Here is a 21,539-nt window from a genome sequence, read left to right on the forward strand (position 1 = left end):
GTGTTCTAGTCTCTTCTTAGAAGGACACCAGTTGTATTGGATTAGGGCCCATCCCAATGACCTCATTGAACTTTACCCTTTAAAGACCTTGACTCCAAGTATAGTCACATCCTGAGGCCCTGGCAGCTAGGACTTCAACTATGAATTTTGTGAGTGGGTTGGGGGCATAATTCAGCCTATAAACTGATGCCTTTGACAGCACATTTCACGTAACAAGAATGTAGCGAGCATGTCCATTTTCTCATGGCACCACTTGGTTAAGCTCTGAGGTGGACATCAGAGTGAAAGATTACATTTCCTTTTACTTAAGGAGAATGAAAAAATGCAGGTGCACCACCTTTGTATACAAGTGCTGGACATTGCTCTCTCTCTCCCATCTCCGGTTCCACTCCTGTAGCCTTAGTGTTATCTTCTTCAGAAATGAACCTTGTGATCACCAAAAGTTATCAAACAACAGAAAAATGTTAGTTTTTTAACAGATTTATATCTTCTAAGGATATCTATTAATTTAGAAGTATCAACTAAATATTTGCTTGTTCCAGAGGAGGAGATTAGTGAGACAATTTTTAAAGGCTAGTATAGAATAACACCTCATTAACTATAGTTCTTTGGAATGAAAGGAGGGGAGATATCTGCTTGGGGTGGGGACAGAAATCTATTAAAAAGGAGCATATCATTTACCCAGGAGAAGTGTGAATGATAGGTGCTGAAAATGTACTATATGGTCCTGGTTGCTACAATACAGGGCCTTTTGAAAGAACCCTTCATGAAAAAGGTGATATGAAAAAGCTTTGTAAACTCTTGTCCTCTGCAGTTGTTAGGTTAGAACAGTAATGAAAACCCAGAGGAACTGCTGAAGATCAAATTAAGGATGGCATTTGAGTTGCTTCTGAGAAAGGGGGAGATTACCAGCACATAGGCATATGATATCTTCCCCTGGCCTCTCATTTGTTCCTTTTTCTTTTTAAATTTTTATAATAAACTGGGGATTAGTGATAGACAGAAACTAGAGTTGCCCTCCTCTTGGGTAACTCTTTACAAGTTAATAGTGCACATCCCTACCATAGCTTATGTGTGTTGAATGCTGTTGTACCAACAGGCTAATATGAGCTCAGGGCACCATGACTTTGGGAATTGTAAATGGAAGCATAAGTGTGAATTAATTCAGGAACAGTGAGCCTGTTAAATTAGGAGTTGATTTATAAGATTATTTGAATGACTCTTGACCTCCTTCGCATCCTCCTTGGGCCGCACTCCTCCTTCCTGCAGTGATGGGGTCAAGCTTTCTGGTTCCACCATCCTTATTCTTTTGTTCACAGAGTCACAACTTTTAGTTCTGAGCTTTTAATTTTTTTTTTTAATTTTAAATTATTTTTATTGTAAACAAATGGGATACATGTTGTTTGTTTGTACATGGAGTAACAGCATACCATTTGCGTAATCATACATTTACATAGGGTAATGAGATTTGATTTATTCTGTTATTTTTTCCTTCCCCCCACCCCTCCCACCCCTCTTTTCCCTTCCCCCCACCCCTCTTTTCCCTCTATACAGTCCCTCCTTCCTCCATTCTTGCCCCCCTCCCACCCCCCATTATGTGTCATCATCCGCTTATCAGCGAGATCATTTGTTCTTTGGTTTTTTGAAATTGGCTTATCTCACTTAGCATGATATTCTCCAATTTCATCCATTTGCCTGCAAATGCCATAATTTTATTATTCTTTATAGCTGAGTAATATTCCATTGTATATAGATATACCACAGTTTCTTTATCCATTCATCAATTGAAGGACATCTAGATTGGTTCCACAGTCTGGCTATTGTGAATTGAGCAGCTATGAACATTGATGTGGCTGATCTCTGTATAATGCTGATTTTAAGTCCTTTGGGTATAGGCCTAGGAGTGGGATAGCTGGGTCCTTGGAATGGTGGGTCCATTCCAAGTTTTCTAAGGAATCTCCACACTGCTTTCCAGAGTGGCTGCACTAATTTGCAGCCCCACCAGCAATGTATGAGTGTACCTTTTTCCCCACATCCTCTCCAACACCTATTGTTGCTTGTACTCTTGATAATAACCATTCTAATTGGGGTGAGATGGAATCTTAGGGTAGTTTTGATTTGCATTTCTCTTATTACTAAAGATAATGAACATTTTTTCATATGTTTGTTGATTGCTTGTAGATCTTCTTCTTGAAGCATCTGTTCATATCCTTAGCCCATTTGTTGATTGGATTATTTGTATTCTTCATGTAGAGTTTTTGAGTTCTTTATATGTTCTGGAAATTAGTGCTCTATCTGAAGTATGAGTAGCAAAGATATTCTCCCACTCTGTAGGCTCTCTCTTCACATTGCTGACAGTTTCCTTTGCTGAGAGAAAGCTATTTAGTTTGAATCTATTGCAGTTATTGATTCTTGCTTTTATTTCTTGTGCTATGGAAAAGTTGGTTCTTTGAAAAAGTAAACAAAATAGACAAACCCTTAGCCACACTAACAAAGAGAAGGAGAGAGAAAACTCAAATTACTAAAATTCATGATGAAAAAGGAAATATCACAACAGACACCACTGAGATACATAACATAACGAGAAGCTACTTTGAAAATCTGTATTCCAACAAAATAGAAACTGCCGAAGACATTGATAAATTTCTAGAGACATATGCTCCTCCCAAACTGAACTAGGAGGACATACACAATTTAAACAGATCAATATCAAGCAATGAAATAGAAGAAGCCATTAAAAACCTACCATCCAAGAAAAACCCAGGACCAGACGAATTCTCAGCCGAGTTCTACAAGACCTTCAAAGAAGATTTCATTCCAATACTTCTCAAAGTATTCCAGGAAATAGAAAAGGAGGGTACCCTACCAAACTCATTCTGTGAAGCTAATATCACCCTCATACCCAAACCAGGCAAAGAAACATCAAGGAAAGAAAATTTTATACCAATATCTTTGATGAATATAGATGCAAAGATCCTTAACAAAATACTAGCAAACTGTATCCAAAAACAGTAAGAAAATCGTGCACCACGATCAAGTGGGGTTCATCCCTGGAATGCAAGGATGGTTTAACATCCGTAAATCAATAAACGTAATCTATCATGTCAGTAGACTTAAGGATAAGAATCATATGGTTGTTTCAATTGATGCAGAAAAAGCGTTCAACAAGATACAACACCCCTTCATGCTCAAAACACTAGAAAAAATAGGGATAGTAGGAACATACCTGAACATTGTAAAGGCTATTTATGCTAAGCCCATGGCCAACATCATTCTTAATGGAGAAAAACTGAGAGCATTCCCTTTAAAAACGGGAACAAGACAGGGATGTCCTCTTTCACCACTTCTATTCAACATTGTCCTCGAAACTCTAGCCAGAGCAATTAGACAGACTAAAGAAATTAAAGGGATACAAATAGGAAAAGAGGAACTTAAGCTGTCACTATTTGCTGATGACATGATTTTATATTTAGAGGGTCCCAAAAACTCCTCCAGAAAACTTCTAGACCTCATCAATGAATTCAGCAAAATAGCAGGCTATAAAATCAACAAGCATAAATCTAAAGCATTTTTATATGCAAGTGACAAAACAGCTGAAAGGGAAATGAGGAAAACAACTCCATTTGCAATAGCCTCAAAAAAAAAAAAAAAAAAATACTTGGGAATCAATCTAACCAAAGAGGTAAAAGATTCTCTACAATGAAAACTTCAAAACACTGAAGAAAGAAATTGAGGAAGACCTTAGAAGATGGAAAGATCTCCCATGTTCTTGGATAGGCAGAATTAATATTGTCAAATGGCCATACTACCAAAAGTGCTATACAGATTTAACGCAATTCCAATTAAAATCCCAAAGATGTACCTTACAGAAATAGAGTAATCAATCATGAAATTCATCTGGAAGAATAAGAAACCCAGAATAGCTAAAGCAATCCTTAGCAGGAAGAGTGAAGCAGGGGGTATCGCAATACCAGAACTTCAACTATACTACAAAGCAATAGTAACAAAAACGGCATGGTATTGGCACCAAAATAGACAGGTAGATCAATGGTACAGAATAGAGGACATGGACACAAACCCAAATAAATACAATTTTCTCATACTAGACAAAGGTGCCAAAAATATGCAATGGAGAAAAGATAGCCTCTTCAACAAATGGTGCTGGGAAAACTGGAAATCCATATGCAACAGAATGAAACTAAACCCCTATTTCTCACCCTGCACAAAAATCAACTCACAATGGATCAAGGACCTTGAAATCAGACCTGAGCTTTTAATTTTAAGATTTACTGATTTGACTGATTCTCTCTCCCGCCCCCACTTCCTTTCTTTGAGATAAGTTTTCTCTGTGTTGCCTTCTCCTGGGTTCAATTGATTCTCCTGCTTCCATCCTGATAGCTGGGACTGCAAAAACTTCTCACCATGCCCGGTTTCCCCACATTTTTTTTAGTCCTTCAGGAAAGTCAGTTATGTGATAGCATCTTTCCACCTGAGACACCACCCTTTTTATTCCTCCTGCCCCGCTTCGGTAGTTTGCCATCTTCCCTTTCAGCAGGAGGGCTGAGAGGTGCGGGCAGGGGGAAGCCTGGAGTAGAGGAGGGGCTGCGTAGGCTCTATTCTTCGCAGCCTGCTAACACTTCCTGATGTTTTATCTTTCCTGGCCTAAGTCCTATTCCTTCCAGAATTATGGCTCTCATGTAGGAAAGGATGCTTTTCTTTAGTACAACATATGTTTATTTTAATGCAGGTACTACCAAGAAGAAAACCAGAAAGGGTCAATTAACAAATACAGCAGTGTGGCATACACAGTAATTATGAGTTCAGATAGTACAGAAATCGATGAAACAAGAAGCAAAGGCCTTCTTTCTTTTCCTATTCTAGTTTTTCTGTTTCTCTCAAGATCTTGTGGTTGTTTTAGAAAAAAGGTTAATACATATTTTCACATCTCTGTTTATTTTTACTTTCAAGTTTACACAAGGATCATCCAGTACATATGTAGACACTACATGCAGACTATCTTAGAGTTTTCCATATCAATACATGAACAAATGCCACTTTTAAAATGACTGCATACTAGGTATTTTCTTTTTATGAATGCATTATATTATGGACACTCATCCATTGTTACAACAAATGAGAAAAAGATACTTTTGAAGAGATAAATAATATTTCATTTTTACAACAAAATGTGTGTGTGTGTGTATACATGTGGAGAGAAAAGGAAAGTCTTAAGAGTATTTCTGTACCTTCTTGGCAAGTCGAGCACCACAGATTACTGGAATATTTACCAAGGGGAATTTCATGAGGAACACAGGGCTAATAAGAAGAAAAGCGTTTATAAGCAGTGCTGTAAAGACATTTTAGAAATAAAGTAGCTCTCCCGGCACGGGCACCGGCGCTGGCGATGGCTGCAACTTCCCTCCTGTCCGCGTTGGTCACCCGGCTGCTCCGGCCCACGCAAAGCTGCCACTTCCTCCATCATTCCTTCCACCTGGCCGCAGTTCGAAATGAAGCTGTTGTCATTTCTGGAAGGAAACTGGCCCAGCAGATCAAGCAGGAAGTATGGCAGGAGGTAGAAGAGTGGGTAGCCTCCGGCAACAAGCGGCCACATCTGAGCGTGATTCTGATTGGTGAGAATCCTGCAAGTCACTCCTACGTCCTCAACAAAACCAGGGCCGCTGCAGATGTGGGAATCAACAGTGAGACAATTGTGAAACCAGCTTCAATTTCAGAGGAAGAGCTATTGAATTTAATCAATAAATTAAATAATGATGAAAATGTAGACGGTCTGCTTGTTCAGCTCCCTCTCCCAGAGCACATCGATGAGAGAAAGATCTGCAATGCTGTTTCTCCAGACAAGGACGTTGATGGCTTTCATGTAATTAATGTAGGACGAATGTGTTTTGGACCAGTACCCCATGGGGTGTGTGGGAAATAATTAAGCGAACTGGTATTCCAACCCTAGGGAAGAATGTGGTTGTGGCTGGAAGATCAAAAAATGTTGGAATGCCCATTGCAATGTTACTACCCACGGATGGGGCTCATGAAAGACCTGGAGGTGATGCCACCGTTACAATATCTCATCGATATACTCCCAAGGAACAATTGAAGAAGCATACAATTCTTGCAGATATTGTCATATCTGCTGCAGGCATTCCAAATCTGATCACAGCAGATATGATCAAGGAAGGAGCAGCAGTCATTGATGTGGGAATAAACAGAATTCAGGATCCTGTAACTGCTAAACCCAAGTTGGTTGGAGATGTAGACTTTGAAGGAGTCAGGAAGAAAGCCAGTTATATCACTCCTGTCCCTGGGGGTGTTGGTCCCATGACAGTGGCAATGCTAATGAAGAATACTATTATTGCTGCAAAAAAAGTGCTGAGGCCTGAAGAGCGGGAAGTGCTGAAGTCTAAAGAACTTGGAGTAGCCACCAATTAACTGTTGTGTCTACTGTGCCATGAACAGCACTTCAAGCCAGTCCATGAAGCAGGCCACGAGAAATGCAATATTTTTAATTTATTCTACTGAAATGGTTTAAAATGATGCTTTGTATTTATTGAAAGCTGAAATGGGTGGGTTTTGTGCACACATGGCTCTGCAGTGCCTCACCAGGGAACACTCCAATGTCATGCTGGATCCTGTGATCTAGCCAAGAGAAGCCATTAACCTAGTGATTAACATGGGATACCCTGTCACATCAAGAATGGATGCTTAACTTTGTCAAGCCACTTCGGTTAAAACTTTGCCTTTTCTAGGATTGCATTTCCCAAGTGCTTTTCCAATAAGAGTTGATACATTTTAGGTTCCAGGCCTTTTGAGTTCAACTGGTCAAACCAAAGGAAAAAAAAAAAATGTTAGAGGGAAAAAAATTAGGGGAAAGAAAGAAATGGTAATAGAGTGGAGAAAAAAAAATCACCATAATTTTTATACATATTGCTCAATAACCAAATCTATCTGAAGAGAACTGAATTGGCTGGAACAAAGAAAAACATTACTAGCTCTTTTTTTTTTTTTTTTGCTTAGTTGTTAGGGAAATGTTTTGGGTTGTTCCATTTGCTGTCACCCTCACTTTGCATACCTTAGCCTTCAGTGAGTTCTCTCCCTTGTGCATTTTCTAGGATTGAAAGGCTTGTTTTATAAATTATTTGTGTGTATTGTCATATTTGACTATATCCTTTTTGCTAAATCCATTTTGCTACATTCTTAAACTTTATTATTCAGTTTTTGTATTGATAGTGGGTATCTGCATGGTTTATTTGATATGTCTTGAAACCTATTTTTGAAAACCAAAACTTGGGCTTGATAATCATCGGGCAGCTGGTGTAAGTATGCAACTTTTCCACCAAAGAATTGTCATAGCTGCCTTCTTTTCTGTCATCTTTCCTGAAAGATTTTAAAGAGCTTGAGTTAATATTGAATTTAGACTTTCTGATAAAAGGGGTTCTTTTTTGTGTGTGTGTATGTGTGTGCATTTTTTTAAAGGTTTTTTTTTTTGTTGTTGTTGGTTTTTTTAAATAAAACACATTTATCTGGTGTGGAATGTTTCTGAAATACTGTCTTCCTACCACTGTCTTAGTTGTAACCTAACCAGAGTGAATTTTTCTCATTGAATATGATCTAGTTATTTCTATATTGGGTAACACCCAACCTCTAAACTTAAACAAATTGGTTTAAAGAACTATGAAGAAACCAGCCTAGTCCTTAATCCCAACAGGTAGTGCCAAACCAGGAACTTAATCTGTAAGATTCCTTTAAGTGGTTCTGAGTGTTTTCTAAACCAGGCATTCAGTTTACACATTGCTACAGAGGATTTTCTCCTTGCTGTTCTCAATACACACATAGTAAGTTTATTTCTCCATTGCCATCCCTACCCACCCTGTGTGTGTGTGTGTGTGTGTGTGTGTGTGTGTGCGCGCACGCATGTGTATGCACGTGTGTTTAAATTATAAGTTTGACTAGGGAAGGTGTGGTGCACATCCTGACACTGAGATAGGTCCCTGGGTATGCTGAATCACAGCTGTGTATCTGCGCTTTCTTGCAAGTAGCTCCTGCTGTAGGCAGCCTGAAGCCGGAAGGGAGAGAACTTTCTGGAGTTGACTTGCTTCTTCCTTGTTCCTCTGCTGACTTGCTTTATTTTTTTTTTGCTAGTTTGATGGAGATTTTGTACGTGAGGTATAGCTTAAGTCTATTAAGTCTATTGCCTGCTAACTTACCGAAATTATTAAACATGGAGTCAGATGAGCAGGCAGGATTAAGTTTTATTGAATTTTAGTTACATTAAAAGTGGAAAAAATTACTGCATGGAGAAATAACATGTCACCCTGTTAAAGACTATTAAAATTAAAATGCTCATGTATATACAAAATATAAAGGATATATAAGGTAAAAATTGCATGGATCAATTTACAACAAAAAGCTAACATCATACTTTTCCAGCTTGTTTTATTAATCAAGCACATTTACTCCTGAACCCATAACATTTCTACAATTTAATGGGGACAGTGCTATTTCAAATCAGCCAGGCTTTAAAACTTAAATGTTAAGGGTAGATTGTTAGCTCTCCCAGGATTGGTACAGATGAAGATAAAGACTTTGTACTTAAACAGGATGGTTCTGGATTAGTGAACAGCTAAATAATTTTGCTATCAGGTAGAAGTTTAGAGCTTTACTTCTTGGCAGTATTACTTGGAAGGGAGCTCTGAGGTTAAATTTAATGAACATTTATTGAGAATTTTTTATGAACCAGGCACTATACTAGGCCCAGGACTACAGTGGCAACTACCTATTCTGGTACTCAAGATGTTAAATAACTAGTGTCATTTGTCTTAAAAAGTGAAGAAAAAGTACATGCATTTGTAAACTTGAAAAAAAAAAAAAAAAAAAGAAATAAAGTATTTACTAATACATCTAATAGCATGTATCCAGAAATTATAAATAATGCTTAAAACCCATTTTAACATACTTGACTCCTGTTGATCCTGAATGTAAATTGTTGAGGACTTCATATAGCAAAGCTCAGTAATAAAAATAATATCAGGTACACATATCTACAGCATTCGTTTTAACTCTGATGGGGACTGGGAGATTTTTAGTCAGTGGTGTTCACACTTGTATTTTTCAATCTTTAGTCTACTCTTAAATAATTAAAGGAAAATTCTGAGCAGAGTTTATTTCAGCTAACTCAGAACTTTCCTAAAATATTTCTTTGAACATAATTAAAGCCATTTTGTTCCTTGCTACTTCCCCAGATACTTGTAAACCTCCGATAGCAAGCAGCACTTTATAGTCATAAGGTTAGACATCTTTCTGCCATTTTCCTTAGAAAAGTGATGGGAATCTGTGTTTCAAGTATTTCATCGAATATGTTTGCTTCAAATATAATTTGAAATAAATAAGAAGAGGGTATTTAGTACATCTTTTAAACATGGGGTAGAGTGGCACCATTTAGCATTCTGTCCTGGTTACATAGATATGTTTACTTCATGGACAATTCACTGAATTCACGGTTTACTTTTCCTTATGTCATATGTCAATATTTACACAAAATAATGTATAAACTATTACAATAAGTGGAAATAAAAATTTACTCATTCTCATTTTGCATGTTCCAGAATGTCATTGTTTTTATTTTTTTCAACTTTAACTAACTTTATCTGTTTGATCAGGCAGTTTTTATAGTTTGCAAGGATTACACACCTGTGCTTGACTTTTCCTGTTGTGCAGGACAATGTCTGCATAGTTTTTAGATATTTAGCCTCAGCATCTAATGATGAATTCCTCCATATTAACCAGCTTAATTTTGTGTTACACTTATCAAATTTTGAAAGTACACATTTGAAGATTTTGAGGATGTTTTATTTTAGCTGTTGATTTCCAGATCTTACTATTCCTGAAACTACATTATTAAATGGAAGTTATGAGCATTTTTCACATCAGCTTTGTATCTTTTGAAAGCCTACTCTTTAAGTATCTGTTGTTGCAGAAATCCAAGCAGCATGAATCTTCTTTTTAAGATAGACAGAATCAAGATCTTCAAATCATTGTTTCTTCAAGTTTCCTTGTCTTCAAAACAGTTGTATAAATAGCAGGCTCTTATGCAGCCATCTGCTTCTTTCTAACCTCTCTCTGTCTTTTGAGTTGGAAAATACTTATTACTCCTAAACTTAAAACCTATGAGGTTTTCCTCAAGGAAGGTTTTATTTTGTTTTAATCTGCTTAATCAGGTACTTTGGTGAAATCCAGTTTTATCTATTCATGGTAGAAGTATATTTTGATATGAGATATAATTTCATTTTGGAAAATACCCTGGCGATACTTCTAAGTTATACTTACTTAGAACTTATCTAGAAGGCTAAGAATGAAAGCCATAACCATTTTGTATTGTGACTTCTTAAAGGCTCTATACCTTCTAACTCAAAAACCTATCCCGTCATCCTATTAAACCTCTTTCCTAGCCAAGCCATAGGCTTCTGTTCTGGCTGCCTCTCCCTGAACTTTATAGCACCTCGACCTGTGGCTTTGCCAGGCCTCAGTTGCTCCTCCTCTTTTATTCTGTCACACCAACGGTACAACTAGGATAGTCAGTCCTCTTTATCCATAGGGGATATGTTCCAAGACCCCATAGATGACCGAAGCCAGGGACATTACTGAACCCTACATATACTATGTTTAAAATATATTTATAGCCATATGTACACAAAAATATATGATAAAATTTAATGTGTAGATTGAGTGTAAGAGATTAACAACAATAACCAATAATAAAAATAGAACTGTTATAACATATACTATAATGAAAGTTATGTGAATGTGATCTGTCTCTCTGAAAATACATCTCAAAAGTGACAAAGTACAGGTAGCACATACAGCTTGAATTCTCTAGGTGAATTCCCAGGCAGGATGGAGTGGGAAGGTTCATATTTCATCATGCTACTCAGATCGTGCAGTTTAAAACTTATGAATTGTTTTATTTCTGGAATTTCCTGTTTATTATTTTTGGATTGAGGTGGACAGCTGATAACTGAAGCTGTAGGACAGAAACCAGGGATGAGGGGACCACTGTGTAGCAACAGGCATGGTGCATTATCATTAGTGTTTGCGTGTGTGGCCCTATAGTTTATGAGGTTGCTAGTTCCTGAGGTCAGGCCCTTGGTGCTGTTATCCATAGTGCTAGCAAGACAGGGCATTTACGGACTGTTTGTTGTGTAGAAACGAGGCCTTTGACCATCTGGGCTTTGAGTGCCAGTTTGTTTCTCCAAAATTTCCTAATGTAAAGTGTGCGCTGCCATTTCCTGGATATTCAGTAATTCCCTTTTCCTTTCCCCTTGACTGCAGCCCACCTGGTGATATAATGCCCAGTCTTTTACTTTTCAGCATTTGGGTTTGGTAGAAGGTTTGAATAGGGTCACAAAAAATTGCTGGTTAAAAGAAGCATTTAAATTACCTGAAGATTCATTTGTTATGATTTTTTATTAGGAATGAACTGAGAAATACTGTAAAAATGTTGTTTATCCTGTAGTGGTGAAAAGACATGAATTAAATACCAATATATCTACTAAATTGCTAGTGGAGCAGGAAAGTCTGAGAAAATATGATTGATACAGTTGTTGGTTTAAATCTTGTTTCATGCTGTTTCTGTTTTATAATGGTTTGAATCTTGGGTAACAACTACAGCCAAAAGTTTCCCTTAGAACAATAAGTCCATAAAGATTTACAATGTTTTTGAAGAACTTCTTAAAAATGCACTCAATTGACCTCTCACCATTCGGGTTCCTTATTTTGGAAACATTAACCAGGAATGAAGAATACAACCAGATTTTGTTTCAAAAGCTGATAGATGAAATCTCAGTTGATTCTTTTGACAATGTTTGAAAGGTTGTTTTTTTTTTTTTTTTTTTTTTTTTTTTGTTCTGTTTTGTTTTTTTCTGTTTTTTTTTCTTCTCATTTGACATGCAGCAAGGACATATGGGCGAAGGAGAGGTAACACTACTGTTTCTAACTTTTGAATGTGTTGGTTGCATTTGGAGAAGACCCAGGGCTTGCTCAGTTCCTATGAAGAAGGGAAGGGGCGAGGGACAGGAAGCTCAGCTCTGATCCTTCCACGCCTCTGTGCGCAGAGGGCATTCTGGGCGTTGTATTTTGAAGGAGTTAATGAACTCTAGTCAAATTACTAGAATACTGGGATTTAGATTTGCATTCATATGACTTTCCTATATTACATTAGATACTCAACTTACCTACATCTAAAGGTTTTCCCCCTTTTCTTTTTGAAGGAATTTCTTGGGAGGAAAAAATTTAAAAAATTTTAAAAGCAATAATATAGACTAGTCTCAAAATGCCTCATTATCTTTGAGGTCAATTTTACTTAAGTAATTTGGGTCAACTTGTTTTACTAAGTAAGCATAAAACATTTGGTCTAAAATAAGCTGAACTAAATAAATGACTTCCTATAAATTTCAAACATTTGGGGGGAAAAACTTTAGAAGTGTTAGGGAATTTTAAAAACCGGTTTCCTAGAGGTGCCTGAAAAAACCTTATTTTTGTGTCTGTAATAGTTTTGCCATTTTATAAGCAAGAAGACAGTTAAATAGCTAAGATCTAAAATCTAAGTAATTTTTGAAGATCAATCAGAAAATAATCTCTAATTTTATAATTACTTTTTGTCTTCACTTGACCTGGTGTTTAGGATAAATGTGCAATAAAGATACTGTTATTATTTGTGTTTAGTAATGAAAGTTAAAGACAGTGGCCACAAAATGGTGTTGGGATGTTCTGATAAAGGAAGAGCACTTGAGATAAGTTTTAGAGGACCCATTGGCAAGTTCCTTTTGTAGACCTAGATGTAAATTGGCAGCTGAACAGTGACAAAAAGCAGTGCTTGGGAGATTTTGCAGTTATTTGTAGCTCTGTATTTTGTTATGGTGTAAAGTTCCTATTTTGCTGTCAGGTAAATGTGGGAAGACTGTTACACACAGTGGCATCTCTGGTCTTTGCTCCTTATATATTCTGGATAATATGATTTTCAAACAACAAATTTAGTGACTAGTTTTTAGAAAGAGCATCCTTGGTAAGCTGATAATTACTCAGCTATTAACAAATGTATCTTTAGCATGCCTACAGTTCTTATGTTCTAGACAATGAACTTGGGTAACTACATTAAGTGGGTTTTGGTTGTATCCCCTTAGTGAAGGTAAACTAAAATGAGGGTTCACTTAAAAATTGTCTTGTTCATTTTAAACCCATTCTTAGAGGAAATTATGCAGGCTGTGCTATTTGATCTGTTAAAGAAATTTAAGTGGCTAACATCTTATAGCCAGATTCCATACTAAGTGTCCATATCTGGTTTGCCAGTGGCCCTGGGGCCCTGCCAAGGCAGTGTAGTCTGCTGCCAACTGCTTTCAAAAGAGTGCTCTCTCCTACTGTACTTCCATTTCACCTCCCTGAGGTTTCTGGGTCCCAGGGGGATACTCGAGCAGTCCTCTATTTAACCATGTGCTTTCTCTGACTCAGTTGGGACTTAAAGGTGGTGGGGACTCAAGAACATATCTAAGTGATCCTATTATTCAATGAGAAAAATAAAAGCAGTTTTATTGGGTTTGCTGCTTTCCTTGTTCTTAGGCATAGTCATCAGTGACAAGCAGCATTTCCTGTTAGCTTTCTGTCTTGCTTTCTATTTCAGGTCAGTCTTCACTATTCCCAATGGAAGATGGATTCCTGGATGATGGCCGTGGGGATCAACCTCTTCACAGTGGCCTGGGCTCCCCTCACTGCTTCACTCACCAGAATGGGGAGCGAGTCGAGCGGTATTCTCGCAAGGTGTTCGTGGGTGGATTGCCTCCTGACATCGATGAAGGTATTTTTAGAAAAAACTGTCTACAGTAGGGTGCCTGGGTGGTGGCATGTCGTAGGGAACTCATAGATAGTGTTGCTGTTTTTACAGCTGCGATCTTATCTGCCTTGGGAATTCAGGCTTGATTGCGCTGTTGTATTGTCCCACGTCCTATCAGAGCATGGTTCACGGCGGTAAGGGAGTGGACTGTGGGACCTGCCGAAGGGACTGGCCTCAGTGCAAAAGAGTGGAGGTCACCGGGAAGACCTCCATTGATTCTGTTGTGGTGAGCAGACACGGTGCTGCCTGTTTGTCCCCATGTCCTATCTTGGCTGAACTCGGCTGTGTCTCCCTATTTCTTTGCCACCTTTTATAAGTGCTTTATAAATGTACAGTTTATTGTTTCAAATTTTTAAATCTTAGATTAATCATGAACTTTTGATAAACACAGCCTACAATTGTTGCACAAGAAAGGGAATCATTCATTCAGCAGATATTTATGTGCTTTCTAAATGCTGTGCACGGCCCTTAGGCTTGTTTACAGTAGTAAACGAGATGGACTGTCCCTGCTTGCATAGAGTTGACATTCTAGTCATGAAAGGCCTATTAAAAATATGTACACATGCAAGAAAATATCAGAGTAAGTATTGAAAAGCAAACATGGTGACCTGAGCTAGTGATTCGGGGAGTCTTGGCCTAGGTGGTGAAGGAAGGCCTCTTTGAGGAGGTGACCTTTGAACTGAGACTTCAGTAAGGAGCCAGCCATGCAGAGGTTTAGTGGAACCAGTTATCTAGGAATCCGCAGTTCATCTCTGGATCTAAGTGACCCTAGATAAAAATCACAGTAGACCGTACAGCGATCACGTATCTTGGTTGCTTTCTTGGTTTCCTGAATGGAAATGTTTTAGAGAATAGAGGCAATTTCTCTAAAAATATGTTGGGCCTAATAATAAGGTTTAATAACTTACCATTTAGGCTGGGATTAAAACTTAATCAAGCCACATCATTTTCTACAAGATGATCAGTCTTTTGGAAGGCTGAGACAGTCATGGTTCTAAAAAGCCAAAAATTGAAAATAAGCATAGGGTTTGGTTTGGATTTTTCCCCCTGCACAATGAAATGTCTTGGGGAAAACTGTAGAAATTTCTGTTTAGTTTGAATCTCTCTCCATCCTTCTGTTAGAGGGCATAGCTTGGAGAATAGTTTGTTCTGTAGAATCGTGTACTAAAAATTTCAGGATTTATGAGGGAAATAGAAGCAGATCATTTAAAACCAAATGAATCTGTACCTGCAACATGAACACAAAGAGTTAGCACCTTGGATGTGACACCGACATGAAGCAAGAAGCTCAGCACGGTGGGGTTGCCGAGGGAGTACCGAAATGCCCTCGACCACCAGGGCAGCGTGGAGACGAGGCAGAGGGACTGGGTCTCTGGACAGACACCTGAGGACATGCAGGTGGCCAGGGCCCTTCGGGTGCGGCGAGAGAGCCCTGGCGGCGGCGCTTGCTGTAGTGTGCTTGGAGTAGAGCGGGGCGGGCGCTCATCTGCACCTCCCACTGCCAGGCTCTTGCCTCTTCTGATGGTTGTGATTCTCCTTTTCTTGTTTGGCTGACATCATTCTCCTGTGTATCAGTGTCATGTGAGTCACCTGTACTGTGGAAACAGGTGTAGCAGAACAGACTGTCCTGCTTCACAGTCCGGGAAATGAAGACCGTTCCTCCAGGATGAAATTTGAACGTAGTCCCCGTCCCTTGTTTTTGTTCTCTGTCATCCCTATCATCAGGTCTCCTTTCCACATGCTTAACCGACTCTTTTCAGAGGTCTCATCTCATGGAAATTTATTTTCCTAGAATTTACCTGTTAGTTATCCAAATGTATAATGGAACACAAATAGTATCATTTAAATTAATAGTAAAATATGATCAAACCTTCCTGTTCTCTCTCTCTCTCTTTCTCTATCTCTATCTTTCCTTTCTTTCTTTCTCCCTTCCACCCAGACTTGGGTTTCTTGCTGTCCAAGGAGGTGGGAGGACAAGAGGAAGAGATTACAGAAGGGGTGTGTGTGTATATGTACGTGGGGAGGGCCCAGAAGCCTTGGCAGCAGCATGTATGACGTCTAAGGAATTAGGGCCAACCCAAGCCAGAGCACAAAGCTAGGAGGTGGAGGAGTCTAGCAGGGGAGCTGGAAGATTGGTTATATCGAACAAGTAAATAAATATATTGCAGATGAGAGGAGCTAAATTTCTCAGCTTGAGAAGGGAACTTATAAGCATGGAAGGAAGGCTAGAAAAAAACTGAGATATTAGAGTGGAACTAGAAATACTAATGTCAGTTCATTGGTTTTTATAATATGCAGATATAGAAATAGTCATAGATGTGCATGTACATGTGCATATTTCATTTATTTTCTAGCTTCGTCCACAGAGAAGACTTGGAAATAATGAATACTCACTAGCAATGAACCCGTGGCACACCCAACTGTTAGTTTTTAAATATCTTGCCACTAAAAGGAACCAGGACTTCATGGAAAAAAGAAAAATAGCTGTCTCTAGAGCTGGAGCAATGGAAGGACAAGATGAGCCTCAAGTCTCTTCCTGTGCCACATATTATGGAAGTGCTATAAAAAGTGATAGGGCCATGGCAGAGGAGATGGGAACTCCCACTGGCAAAATCAGGGATAATATTTTTGGACAAAAGGAGCATCAAAGTAAATAAGGAAAGAATTGGATTATGTGACCTATTTAAAAAGCAGGCCTAGGGCTGGGCTGTAGCTCAGAGTGGAAGGCTTGAGGCCCTGGGTTCAACCCCCAACACCTCAAAAATAAATAAAAAAGACCTATGCTGATATAAATTAATGCATAAATGGATGAGAAGTATACTCTTTAACTAGTAAAGGTAGAAGGAATGATGAAAATAGGTGGTGATTATCTGTCAACCATCCTAGGGGGAGTGGGTGGCAGCAGGGATCTTCAGGGTGCTGGCCTGTGAGGGAGACTCCACAGTACTTCTAAGGGGTGTGATTCCTCTAGGTGGAGCACCAGGCAGACACGACCTTGACCAGTGAGGAAGGTTAACATGCCCAGTGCTAGGACAAGGCAGAGACTGCCATTGTGCTGGGGGTGTATTCCAATGTGTAGCATGAATCTGGTCATTAGGAAACAGACCCACATCGAGGCCTTTGACTTATCACAAAATACCAAAGACTGAATAGCTTACGAACAACAGAAACTTCTCACAGTTCTAGAGGCTGAGAAGTTCAAGATCCAGGCAGTAGCAGGCTCAGTGTCTGCTAAGTGCTGGTTCCTCATCTTCTCACTGTAAGCACACATGGCAGAAGGGGCAAAGGGTCTCTCTGGGGCCTCATTTACAAGGGCATTGATCCCATTGATGAGCACCTCGCCCCTAGGACCCAGTCATCTACCTAACACCTCACGCTGGAGATGAGGTTTCAACATATGAATTTGGGCAGGGTTGGCGAAGGGACACAAATATTCAGAGCATAGCAGCATCCTGTAGAATAATGTGAAAAATAGGGAAGAATGGGGAGCTGTTTGCTACTGAAAAGGACCAGCACTGCAGGGTTGTGACAGCTCAGTGCAATGTGTTCTGGATAGGACTCGGATCAAAAGGGAAACGGGTATTGTTGGGATAGTTTGAAATGTAAATGGAGTCTGTGAACCGGGTGGTAGTGTTGTAGCCGCACTGATTCCCTGATGTTGAATACTCTGTATGTTGGTATATAAGGAGTCGACCTTGCTGTGGGCAGATACCAGCCACCGTGTTTGGGCCTACAGAGTATCATGTCAGAAGAAGATGGTGTGTGGGTGGATTGCTAGGTTGGTTCATGCCTGCACAGATGGAGGGAGGAAGGGTACGAGAGAAGGAAGAGGGGGAAGCTAATGTGTCAGACACCATAGCTGCTGAATCTAGCTGAAGTGAATTCTTTTTGCTGTCCTTGGAGATGGTAGATATGAAGTTTTTGTTAATAAAACTACTTTATAAAAAAGTGACCATAAATATTTAAATCTACTTTTTTCTTGTTCATTAGATGAGATCACAGCTAGTTTTCGTCGCTTTGGCCCTTTGATTGTGGACTGGCCTCATAAAGCAGAGAGCAAATCTTATTTTCCTCCTAAAGGTAATTCCCAAGATTCACTATACAAGTACAATTTATCCTTATATTGTTCAATGTTCAACTTTTTCGTAAATGTTTACTTTCACTGCAACTTTTTCTATTTTTCAGCTTATATTTTTCTAAGTGTGTCTTTAAAATTTCTACCTAATATACTTTTAATTCAAATTTAATTCTACTCTACAAGGTGTTTCAAGGTACTATAGAAAGGAACTATGTATTGATGTTATCAGATCTTTGGTATGAATATTAAGTTTTAAATTTTTTCACATTTTTCTATTCCTTTTTCTTTCCTTAGTATTAGTTTACACTTACTAGCTCTTGAAGAACCATAAATAAGGTAAGAGAAAGCATAAGCCTTTTTTTCATTTTTCCTCAGGCTATGCATTCCTGCTGTTTCAAGATGAGAGCTCTGTCCAGGCCCTCATTGACGCATGCATTGAAGAAGATGGAAAGCTCTACCTGTGTGTCTCAAGCCCCACCATCAAGGATAAGCCAGTGAGTGCAGTCTAGCAGGAAATAGCTCTTAGTTTTTGCCTCTACCCATCTGCTGTATTTGAAAAACACCTTGATGTGTCTGTTGTACTTAATTGACATGTTTGTAAGTAGAATCTAAATAAAAAAGTTTTGTTATTGTTAGGTTCCTAACATTGACATTGTTTATCCATGCATATCATTTTGACATTGAATGTGTAGTTAGTTGAAATATTGGTAAGCCTTTACTATTTAAAGCCTTCACTTGAAAAAGCATTTTACAAAGGTAAAGTAGCTGAATTTCTTCTGAATAATAAAACTCAAATCACAAATATGTTCTATGTCTTTCTATCTCTGTCTTCTCTTGGATCAAGATTTTACCCATTACTGTCTTTAACTTTTTGCATATGATACTTTTCCAAAGTAGAATTGATTATGTATATGCACATAAAGGTATAGTGTGTGCTATTTTTCCTTCCTGGAAGTTTTTCTTTATCATGAAATGTCATCATAAGGGAGCATAGTGCTGAATCTGACATCAGCAGTTCCCTTCTCAGCCAGCCAGTGATGGTGAGGAGACAGTGCAGGAGGGCAGCACTGGGGCACCCCTGTTGGTTGTGTGGTCAGGAACATTCTTTTGAGTTCTTATGGCCTGGATTCTTTCTGCTTGACTTGTTTGTGTTCCAGGCCAGTGCTCATAGGTATTTAAATTGGGTACCTCTGGCCTAAGACATTGTTGGTGTGTATATTAGGAAATATGTTACCTTTGGTGTGGCCACTTGTAGCAATTAGTAAATGAAAACAGATTTAATGAGGTACATGATTCTTGATTGACTGTGATTGACATATTGAAGTCTTTATCACAAAATGGTTTATTACAAATATCAGTGATTACTTTGAAATAATGCAACAGATTTATTAATATCAGTAATTTCCATTTCCTGGATATAACACTGAATTGAACATACAATTGTAGTTTATCTATCACTGTAAGCTTATCAACACAGATACCATGATAAATTCTAATTAAGTAGATATTGAGGGGTTAGACAGAGAAGACTCAATAAGCTGAAAAATAACTAATTAACTTACAAATAATTAAGGACCTGCTAAGTGCACTTTGGTCTATAATAGACATTGAAATTGAACTTTCCACCTTGGTTTAGTTTACTCTAACAGATGAAGGATTGGGATATAGACTATTTTCAAGTCTTTTAGTTTTATAGCTTTATTGATTTGTCATGACAGATTTTGACTTTTAAGAATGCAGTATGCTTGGACAATTTTAGACCTTTGATAGCTTTTGTTTCCGTACTCCCTAGGTACAGATTCGGCCCTGGAATCTCAGTGACAGTGACTTTGTGATGGATGGTTCACAACCACTTGATCCAAGAAAAACCATATTTGTTGGTGGTGTTCCTCGACCATTACGAGCTGGTATGATCGAACATCCAAAACACTCTCTGCCCTTTAAAATAAGAAGTATAAAGATCCTTAGGATGAACTCTTCATGAGCATTTGAACTCGTTGTCTAAGAGTATATAAGAGTTCTAGAATCAAAGTGTGAGAGTTTGAATTCACATGCTGTGCTCTGAGTGGCCTTGGGCAAATGACATGATTTCTCTTCAGTTTCCCCGTCTGTCGGAGTGGCCAGTGCATGCACTTCACAGGGTCGTTTTGTATTGAGTGGGGTGACCAATGTGAAGGGCTCACGTTCCCGCTCTCATTGGTGTCTGGAGAGAAAGCCCTCTAAGAAGAGCTTAGGTACTGAGCTGCTCAGTGTTCACTTCCCACGTCCTCAGTTGCTCAGCAGCTATTTACTGAGCTCAGCTGTTTGCCGAGAGCTGCTTACTGGCTCTCAGCAGTGCCTCATGTTTTTAGAGTAGTAATTACAGAAGAAATTACATCTCTACCATCTAGTAACTTGGAGTTTAATAGCATGAATGAGATAAAAAACATAAAAGGGACAGAAATGTGGTTTCAGAATTGTAACATTTCATGGAAAGGATGCTTTCATTATTTCAAGTTTTATATGAGAAGTGGATGAATAGCTAGCCTGTAGGGAAAGGTAGCATGTTTGATGGAGAGAGACTGAAAAGCCCCTCTTAATTAGTGTTCAGTTAGTTATTTGCAGTAAGAAACACCTTGTGACTTTGGACAGATGGATCATCTTTGTGCCTTAGTTTCCTTAGGAAATTCTTACCTATTCCATACAGTTGTGAAGATTAGAAAAGAGCATATAAAACCACAGAGCCCCTGCTCACAATGAAAACATTAAGGATTAACCCACTATACTGCTGGTCACAGTAATGAGTTTGATTTTACTAATCATTATAATAATGTGAGCTCAGAGGACAAATGAACTACTTTTGAGGAAGCTGTCAGTGAGCCAGATGAGTTTTCCTGATGCAGATGCCCCGTTTGCTCCCCTCTCATTCAGTGGAGCTGGCTATGATCATGGATCGACTGTATGGCGGCGTGTGCTATGCTGGGATTGACACGGACCCTGAGCTGAAATACCCAAAAGGAGCCGGGCGAGTCGCATTCTCTAATCAACAGAGCTACATAGCTGCGATCAGTGCCCGCTTTGTCCAGCTGCAGCACGGAGAGATAGATAAACGGGTGAGTCCTTGGCTGCATTTTGGAAAGCTCTGTGTCATCCAGAGATTAGAATGGGGAAATTTTATGGCTCTAAGTTGGCAGCTGACACTTACACCTCTAGGGTCAGCCAAATGTATATTCTAAGAATTGCCTCTGAGTTTCTTCTCTTAGTTTTTTTGGATAGCCGATCTAGGACACTGGATACCATAATAACTTTACTTGAGTTAATTTAATCTTTCCTAATTGTCACCCCATCCTTCCATTCATTCAATAAAAATTTACTGAATCTTCTGCCTTATCTTACATCAGTTATGGGAGCATGAATGCATGTAATATCTCCTGTTTTTTTTTAAACTTGGAACATAATGAATACCTTTAAGTCTATTTCTCAATGCACTGTGGTAACCTGTGATTGAATTAATTCACTTCTAGACCCACCTTGCTTAGAAATCTTTCATTGTAACAGATGAAGTAGAAGAAATCATCTTTTCATTTGTAG

General features: G+C 38.7%; 2 protein-coding genes across 4 annotated transcripts in view; both read left to right on the forward strand.

Annotated features, from left to right (window-relative positions):
• Window positions 1-21,539, forward strand: part of Cpeb4 (cytoplasmic polyadenylation element binding protein 4) — a 69,087-nt gene that overhangs the window by 42,983 nt on the left and 4,565 nt on the right. For 2 of the 3 annotated variants that reach the window (XM_047555104.1, XM_047555105.1), the window contains 5 exons: window positions 13,682-13,855; window positions 17,882-17,971; window positions 18,345-18,463; window positions 19,762-19,876; window positions 20,880-21,061. In XM_047555104.1, the coding sequence (XP_047411060.1) occupies window positions 13,682-13,855; window positions 17,882-17,971; window positions 18,345-18,463; window positions 19,762-19,876; window positions 20,880-21,061 (680 nt within the window). Of the gene's footprint in view, window positions 1-11,958; window positions 11,983-13,681; window positions 13,856-17,881; window positions 17,972-18,344; window positions 18,464-19,761; window positions 19,877-20,879; window positions 21,062-21,539 lie in introns of all 3 variants that reach the window. The other variant, XM_047555103.1, reaches the window with a different exon arrangement.
• LOC124986624 (bifunctional methylenetetrahydrofolate dehydrogenase/cyclohydrolase, mitochondrial-like) lies at window positions 5,405-7,350 on the forward strand. Its single transcript, XM_047555106.1, is given in 2 exon segments — window positions 5,405-5,903; window positions 5,906-7,350. Coding segments are annotated over 2 exon segments (1,035 nt in total). The 3' UTR covers window positions 6,442-7,350.

This window comes from Sciurus carolinensis, chromosome 6 (genome assembly GCF_902686445.1).
Source record: "Sciurus carolinensis chromosome 6, mSciCar1.2, whole genome shotgun sequence".
Lineage (NCBI taxonomy): Eukaryota > Metazoa > Chordata > Mammalia > Rodentia > Sciuridae > Sciurus > Sciurus carolinensis.